Genomic DNA, 9305 nt, shown 5'->3' on the forward strand with positions numbered 1-9305 from the left:
TTTAGATAAGAGATTGTGCACCAGTATAATTAAAATTCAAAAATTTTTAACTTAGATGGTATTATAATCTAGATTTTCAACATAACTGAATGCTACAATTAAAATATTTTCATTCCTGTACTTTTAAGAAGAGATTTATCTATGCAATATAGTTATATATGAAAACATTTCCAGTTTTCTCCCTTCCTCCCAAATATCTTGTTCTAATATTTTAATTTTACAACATCCTTATAAAATAGTCAACCATGTGTTCATACACAGAGAAAAAAATTTAAAAACCAAATTATTCTTAGAATCACCTTGATAGTGTCAGGATCCCAAATTGATAGCATCAGGCTTAAATAAAATATAAGAAGATAACTGTAGGAGGAATACTTGTGTAGTCCTACACTTATGACCAAAGAGTCAACTTCTAAGAAGAGTGTGGGGAAATTGGGGAATACATGGCATTTATGCAACTCAATTATAAACTTCAGTTTTCTGCTGTTCTAATACATAATAAAAGTATGCTGAACTTACCCCCAAATATAATACAATCCTATATTTCTTAATGAAACACTCTGTCCACAAAGAGAAATGACTGCCCCATTCTGTGCTTGTCACAGAAGGTAATGAATAGTGTGATTGGTTCTGAGACCAATCCTGGTTAACAACATTAACCAACTCAAATAATCTTTGAGGAGAGTAAGCATGATGATAATCATTCTAGAAATCACCTTATGAAGAACAATTGCAAAGACCGAAATGTCTAGCTTGAAAAATATAATTCTTAGTGAAGATATGATAGCTGTCTTTTGAAATGAATCAATATATTCTATGTGATTAAACAAATTAGTGTACCAACAGGTTAGAGTTATTGGAAATATTGCATCTCAACACAAGACAGACTGAAAATGAAAAGAACTGGGACAGGAGTTATGGAATTACCTAATGGGAATGTGACAGAGCATTCTAGGTGATCCTTTTTATTCTGAGAGTCATGAATATCTCAACATCATACTGCAAGTTAATAGTATGGCTGGGTTTAGAATTTTATCAACTTTGATTATATAATTTTCAATGTTTATGAAAAGATATTTCCTACAAGACATAACTTCATGGAGAGAGGTCAACTCTTCAATATTTGCTATACTGTCTTTTAAGTAGAGGGCCAATCAAACTTGTATTTAAAAGAAAAATATAGTTTATTGAGGGGTGATTATTAAGAATGTCATTCATATTCTATGATTTTTCTCATACCTAAAATAAACACAATTATGCTATTCTTAAATAAGAGAATTGACTCATTATTAAATTTGTATATAAATTAGCTGAAAATCCTTAAAATGTTCTGTTTTTTCTATAAAATAAGACATATGACAATAATATATTAAAAATAACATTATTTTTTATAATATTACTACATATAATAGTAATATTATTATTACATATACATAATGCATATAACATGTTATTACATAGTACATATAAAATAATTATTTTATAAATATTTACTTATAAAAGTGTTAAAATCTAACAATTCTAAGTTTGTGAGAATAAAGCTGAACTTTTGCCTTTTCTCCTATTTCCAAAATTTTTTTTTTTTTTAAAGAAACTGGTCAAAATGTTTTCAGAAGAGAGGGTAATACATCAATAAGTTCGAGAATTTTAAGCAGGTGTCAGGCATTATTAAAGAAAGACAAAAAATATTGGACAGCAGACTTCCAAAGTAGTATTATTTCCAAAGACAGACTACATAACTGAAAATGTAAAATACATATTTCCAAATGTCATAATAGTGTTTAAAAAGTAAGAAGGAGAAAACTATTCCCACATTCTTATAATTAAAAGCTGATCAACAGGTAATTTTCTACCTCTACCAAAAAACAGATAAAATTTTTGAGAGAAAGACCAAATAGGAACTCATGTTTCAAATCCCCCACCACCGAAGTACCACAATTTTGTTTGAGGCAAGGTTGCATGTGAATTAATTATCTATTCTTAAGTTTTTCTCACCAAAATTTGCATATCATATCTACTAAGGGCAAAAGTAATTCTAAGAATGGGAATAAAGCAAAGCTTATTTAAGTCTTATCACATTTTCAGTTGCAGTAGGAAAGACAGAAGCTCCCAGGAGGCATACCTGTGGCAGGGCTGAATTGAGCTGTCTCTGGAGCGAATCTCTGTCATAGATGACATCCTGCAGTCTTTGCTGGGCAAGTGAGAGGCTTTCTTGGGTTTCCCGAAGGGTGTCTAGAAGACGATCCCTTTCATCTAGCATATTCACCATCAGCTGCTCAAAATGGGAGTCTGAGTCCGAGCCACTGCTTTGGGACCCCCTTTGGCTCATTGGGGTGTCCTCATTAATTGTGGGCATCACTTCACACATCATTGCTTAAAGAAAGTAAAAGGGAGGGAAGTCTTAGTAAAAAAATGATTTCCAATAATCCCACCTGACCCTCAACTCTCCAAACTCTTTGCAACTCATCAACCTAATTGTCTATTTCTCCTCTACCCACTGCCCCAATTCCAATGATGCTAAAAGTTTTGACCTCAATGAAATATGATTCACTGACTTCCTCCATCTAACATGCTTTCTCTTTTCATGACAGTCTAAATATCTCCTACCTACAAAACACAGCTTGATTTCACCTACTTCTCAAAGTTTTTTTCATGATTAACCCCACCTAATTCAGTTTATAATAAGATGTTACTAAGCTTATTAATTGATCACCTTTCTTTCCCTGCAAGTTTACAAATCACTTATAGCTAATACCTCCATCTTACCCTTATTCATTATTATGTTGTTAACAGCAAGCATAGTGTCTGGCATTTAACAAGTGGGAAGTAAATGATGTTTGTATTAAATAATTGAATGAATTAATGTTCATTCTGTCATTTAGAAAATCCCCAAATAATTGAGTATTCATTTTATATAAAAATTAGCTTTTACTTTTTAATTTTATCAATTAATTTTTTTCATACAACTAAGTTAAAGCTTCTTGACTTTACAACTCCCATTTTATTATTGGGTTGGCCAAAAAGTGCCTTTAGTTTTTAAGTAAAAATAAAAGACACATTTTTCATTTTCACCAAGAACTTTATTGAACAACGTATTCACCACTACCTTCTGCCATTTTTCAGGCAACTTCATAATTCCATCGTCCCAAAACTTTTTATCTTTTTGAGCAAAGAACTGTTCCAGGTGCCTTTTACAGTCTTCCAGGGAATTGAAATTTTTTCCATTAAGAGAATTTTGTAAAGACCTAAGTAAATGGAAATCTGAAGGTGCAACGTCTGGTGAATACGGCAGATGAATCAGAACTTCCCAGCCAACCTTTAACAGTTTTTGCCTGGTCATCAAAGAAACATGTGGTCTTGTGTTATCCTGATGGAAGATTATGCGTTGTCTGTTGACTAATTCTGGACTCTTTTCATCAAGTGCTGCTTTCAGTTGGTCTAATTGGGAGCGGTACTTGTTGGAATTAATCATTTGGTTTTCCGGAAGAAGCTCATAATAGACTCCCTTCCAGTCCCACCAGATATACAACATCACCTTCTTTGGATGAAGACTGGACTTTGGTGTGGTTGGTGGTGGTTCATTTCACTTACCCCACAATCTCTTCTGTTCCATATTATTGTACAGTATCCACTTTTCATCACCCATCATAATTTGTTTTAAAAACAGAACATTTTCATTACGTTTTAGTCAAGAATCGCATGCAGTCAAGAAGGTTTTCTTCACTTAACTTATGTGGAACCCAAACATCAAAGTGATTAACATAACCAAGCTGGTGAAAATGATTTTCAACGCTTGATTTGGATATTTTGAGTATGTCGGCTATCTCCTGCATGGTATAACGTTGATTGTTCTCAATTAATGTCTTGATTTGATTGCTATCAACTTCAACTGGTCTACCAGACCTTGGTGCATGTCCAGTGAGAAACCTCCAGCACAAAACTTTGCACACCACTTTTGACACGTTGGATCGGTCACAGCACCTTCTCCATACACTGCACAAATCTTTTTTTTGCATATCGGTTGCGTTTTTACCTTTCTTGAAATAATAAAGCATAATATGCCAAAAATGTTGCTTTTTTCCTTCCATCTTCAATATTAAAATGACTACACAAAAATTCACCAATTTTGATAAGGTTTTTTTAAATGCACACTAATATGACAGCTGCCACATACAGTCTAACAAAATTGTTTTGAATGAAGTCAAAGATAACTAATTGCTACTAGAGCCAGCTTATGGAAAAAAACGAACGAACATTTTGGCCAACCCAGTACTTTTATATACTCTCTTCCTGAATTCCTACAATAGTCTACACAGAGTAGACAAGTGATTCTGACTGCATTAGACATATGCTTTATGAAATAGACTGAGATGCATAAATTTGTTTAGGTTATTATACTACCAATTACACTTATTCCTTTGTTTCCTGTGAGCTGCTTTGTCTGGTTTCCATCCAAACAATACAAACCAACACTTTCAAATATTCCACAGAACAGATGCCATAAATTACATTAGCTAATATAGAAACTTCACATCCTAACTGCTAATCAGGAGTCAGTCATAAAATAAATGAACTGTTCAGAATATTTTTAAATTATTTATTTAAAATAGAAAACACAGACATTAAGATGTAACATTGCCCTATTGTGTAGCATTTTAAAAATCAGAAATTATCTTATTTTCTCTTTTCTATCTTATGTTTAAAAAAAAAAATCAAATCCATCTCAATTTCAGTTGTTGTACTGAGGCCAGGAGCTGTTAATTAGAGGGCTTGGTTTTGCAGAAGTCTGATGTGGAGAAAGGCTGGTTTGGCTGTGGATCCTGGAGCATTCTTTGGTTTTATAATACATTGTCAATTCATTTTTCTGCCTACATATTCCTGTCCTTGGGGAAAGTATTTCTGATGATATTTTCAAATAAAATATCAAGACTTAACAGCTCAATAGTTAATTATTTTTTATGATTCTTGATATAAATTGGGTTACTGAGGAGAGAATTCAATTATCTGTGAATAATTTGGTCAGGGCCCACTGAAAACCAGGAGAAACTTTTTAAAAGATAAAGGAAAGTATTTTGTGACTGATAGCCTATACAAAAGAATTAAGGCAGCGGTAAATTTTAGAACAATTCAAGGTAATGCTTTGAATTATTGCTCATCATTCAAAACACTGGGCTCCCTGAAGACAACGACTTGAATTGTTCAATTTCTTATTCACGCTAAAATATAGAGCAGAGTAGATATATAGGATGTATTTAAACACAATCACAACACACACATGCACACACTCACACCCATACATTTGATATTATTGTTAACCACTTAATGGATGAAAATATATTTTTTGATTTTTTTAACCTGAATTTCATTCAAACAATATCACAAAGATGGAAAAAATGAGACCCTTTTCTAACTGTTACAAATTTTCTTTACATTAATTAAAAAGGAATTGGAAAACAAAATAAAAATGTTCCAACACATTTAAATATTTAAAGCAATTAGTTCACATACCATGCATAAAATCCACACACTGAACAGCTGTGTCATTCTGAGAAATCATTATAAGGAGCCAATGTGTTTCTTTTTGATATTTAAGGTTAAAACAAAATACTGGTAGAGGAAATGGTAGCACAGTGACAAGCTGTGCCAAAACACTTGCAAGGTTTAAACTTAAGGTTAAACATTTTCAAAACTGTATTTTAAATCATTTCCTTCCGGAAGAAAGCTATTAGCCTGCCTCTACTCTGAATTACTTATAACTACTTTAAATTCCAAGGAAAAACATAAGTGTAGTGATTACCTCAGCTACAGTTTTCTTCTGAATATTCTACCCTAATTCTCACAAACGTCATCACCGTGAGACATTAGACATTCACAAACTTCAGGCTCTTAGATCAGTATAAAAGTTGGTCTTTGATTTAGTTAGTTGAAAGATGCTATGATGGGATTTAGAAAATCTACACTCAAAAGAACTTGATTCAATTCTACTCCCAAGGCATGTGAACCAGAGCAGGTCACTTCATGTCTCCAAACTTCAGTTTTCTCTTCTGTAAAGTAGGAATAATAATGCAAGCATTTATTTTAGCAAGCCCATTGTAGGGGTCCAATAGGATACCTGACTGAGAACAGATTGTTAATTTATAAAGGACTATTACAAATTCAAGTATTTATTTCTATTATAAAATGACCAACATTCATCTTTGCAGAAAGAGTATTTTACCTTTATGATTCATTCTGCTTCCATGCCTAAAGGTTTAATTCCAATGGGTGCTCTAAACTTTTCAAATTTAATTGAAAAAAAAATCAAGCTATGCAAAGTTACTTAGGAAATAAGATGAATACATGCTTCTTTTTCCTCACAGTCAACCCAAATAAGTAAATCTAAAGTGTTCTCATCAAAATTAGAAGGAAAAAATTTGTCTGCAAAAAATAAGGCCACTTTCATGAGCTAGCTTAGTTTCTTGCAATAAAACAGAATCTTGAGATTCTGTCTAATATAAATTACAAAATAGTTGTATATTCCTTAAAATATAGTATAACGTATTTCCTAAATGCACATTTTTAGGTATTAAAAGCAATTAAAAATCTGTATTCAATGTAAGAGTCAAACACCCTCTTACAGAATGGATGAAATCTGAAGCAACTTGCATAGTACAGAAGGCTATGGTCATTCAACCTCTAGTCTATTTCATATAACGCTTTTAACTTTTAGAATCATTTTCAATATTAAAAACTGCAGTGTATCACATAATTCCTGAAAAACCAGAAAGGGCATACTAACAATTTGCTCTGATATTTGCCTTTTCGTCATCCCCTCCCCAAAGTCAATTGATATATGGATTATGTTATACTCTTCTAGATGTTGATGCCCCCTGTTCATTAAATTACTGAAAGTTTCAAGGTCAAGTTAGAGGCATTATTTTATTGTGAAAAGAAACAAAACAAAACACCTAGTTGGTTTAATTATCTCAGTGCTTAAATTTAGCTTGAAGAATTTTATACCAGGAAAACCAACTCACTTTTCCTTAGCACATAACCTTGACTGTCTTCTAAATCCCTCAGATTTCAAAATAAAAGTTTTGAATGCCGACTGGAGTCATTACCCAAGGGCTTTCAAGATCCAGTGTGTTTCTTAGCAATATGTGCTGTTCAAACAGTACCTATTCAGATATGACAGTGCTACAAAAGGCTTTTCTTCTGTCAATGAATCACTTTATTCAAACAGATCTTTAGGATTTAGATCCTACTAGAGAAAAAGATGTAATTATTCTCTGTAGTCAGTTTCTTCTGGAAAGATTTAGTCTTAAGAACTGACCTATCTCCACCTCAGTTAACCCACAAGGAATAATTCAGTGAGAGAAATCCTAGCCATTGTCTGATTACATTACATGAATATTCCTCCTCCTAGTTAACTCTTTGAAGTCCCCTGTCCTCAGGAAATATTATTATCCCCTTTAATGGAAGCATTTTGCACTTTCTTTACCCCAGTACATTTACAGCTGGCCAAAGAGCCTGCACACACCATACGGCGGGCTGGACAGTTCTCTCTCAGCCACACCCCCCCGCCACCACCCTGAAGAAGTTGACTTCGTGATTTCTGCACCAAAACTGTTCATCCTGCCCAACAGGAGACATCCAAGTAGGGAGAAGGTAGAGAAATAGGAGAAGGGAGAGGATGAGGGTGGAAAGCAAGAGGTACGGAACAGTGATTGACAAGGAGGGAATCTGCATCTCATCTTCCCTGGGGGCGGGGTGGGGCCGGGGTGGTGGTGGTGGGTGGGGGAAGGGGTAAAAAAATAAAGCCGGGGTAGGGGAACCGTGTAACTCAAATACAGTTTCTGTACCTAATGTCTGTAATTTCGGGTCCTGCTTCTTCAATTGATCACTGACAACCGCAGTCTCCGGCTTGACGAGCGGGGAGGCTCACACCAGGCACTCGTGGACCATTTCCCTAGCAACGCGAGGAGAAAGGCAGCTTAGACAGTCGGGTGCCCCGGCGTCCTCTGGAACGTGCCCCGGCTGGGTGGCGTGGCAGCAGCTCGGCATCTTCCCGCGGCTCCGTCAGCAGCCAAAAGGAGAAGCGTCCATCGGAAAAATGGCATATTACAAATTTTGCTTTGGGAAGCAGAGCTCGGTTCAGACCATTGTCAAAGGGAGGAGAGGGGGAGGCGGCTCTTAAAGCAGCAGCGGCCCGATTGCCGGAGCAGCCGCAGCTCCTCGCGTGCTGCTGGAGACCCGGGGAGCCGGCAAGTGGGCACTGGGTTTGACTTGTAGAAACTGAACCAATCGACGCTGCTCTCCCTCCGCCACCGGGCCACCCAAAGTGTGGCCCCGAAACCTGAGCTTTGGGGAAAGGTGTGAGGACTATCTGGAAGGGAGTTTCTCCACCCAGTCACCCACCCGGAGCCCCTCTGGAGTTTATGGCTACCTCCAGGAGTTGGAAAGCTAAAGGGAAGCGAGTCCCCAGGGACGCGAGAAGCAAGGCAGGTCCCCTCCAGGCCCCCTGCCTATTTCCAAGCTAGGGTGTCTTATTTTACCTAAAAGAGGTGTTTCTTCTCCAGAAAGGCAAGCAGCCAGCCCCCCTACAGCCAGCTTCGCCTCCTAGCCTCTTTGTAAGCCTCTTTGCTGGCGTCAGTTGGCCCGGAGAACCAACCTGCGGGGCGCCGGTGCGGATCTATAGCATCTTCTCTCCGTACTTGCCTTGTGCTGTTGCTGCTCCTCCTCCTCTGTCCCTCCACCCCCGCCCCCCCCCACCCCACTCCTTGGCAGCCGCCACCTCCTCTTCCTCTGAAACTAGGGCTTCCCCTGGAAGCTGCTGCAGTGGTTTCCACCGGCCCTTAAATAAATTCTGAAGTAATCACGTCTTTGCTCTCCTCCTCACGCACACGCGCTCGCGGATACACACGACTCCCCCAAAGGCGCTGCTGGCTCGCGCTGGTCCCAGTGCCCCCGGCGAAAGCAAGAACTGGGGATGGATGGGCAGGTGTGAGAAGGGGGCACGTTCTTCCTCGGCCGGGCTTCCGCCACACAAAGGTCTCTACAGGAAGGCGTGTGTTGGCCCGCACTGCTGGGGACGGGAACAGGCTTGGGGATCTTCTGGCTCTCTGGCCTTCCGTGCCTGTCATTTCTTTAAGCGGCTTCCTTCTCCCAGGACCAGGGCATGGAAGTCTTGGTTGTAGAGACCTGAGTCAATCTAGGGTGTGGTGGAATCTGTCACTTCTCATTACCTCTCCAGCTCTTTTCCATCCATTGCTTTGGCGATGAGAACTGTATGTTAAGTCCTCCTTGCCCGAGTAAATTTCAGCTTT

At 37.5% G+C, this 9305-nt stretch overlaps 1 protein-coding gene across 2 annotated transcripts in view; it reads right to left on the bottom strand.

Annotated features, from left to right (window-relative positions):
- Positions 1-8180, bottom strand: part of PPFIA2 (PTPRF interacting protein alpha 2) — a 467683-nt gene extending 459503 nt beyond the window's left edge. Inside the window, exons 1-2 of one of the 2 annotated variants that reach the window (XM_055085240.1) lie at positions 7842-8180; positions 2123-2373 (exon numbers count right to left, since the gene is read on the bottom strand). In XM_055085240.1, the coding sequence (XP_054941215.1) occupies positions 2123-2371 (249 nt within the window). In that variant the 5' untranslated portion in view covers positions 2372-2373; positions 7842-8180. Of the gene's footprint in view, positions 1-2122; positions 2374-7841 lie in introns of those variants that run through there. The other variant, XM_024122861.3, reaches the window with a different exon arrangement.
- Between the last annotated feature and the right edge of the window lie 1125 nt (positions 8181-9305).

This window comes from Physeter macrocephalus, chromosome 6 (genome assembly GCF_002837175.3).
Source record: "Physeter macrocephalus isolate SW-GA chromosome 6, ASM283717v5, whole genome shotgun sequence".
In the NCBI taxonomy this organism is placed as follows: Eukaryota; Metazoa; Chordata; class Mammalia; order Artiodactyla; family Physeteridae; genus Physeter; species Physeter macrocephalus.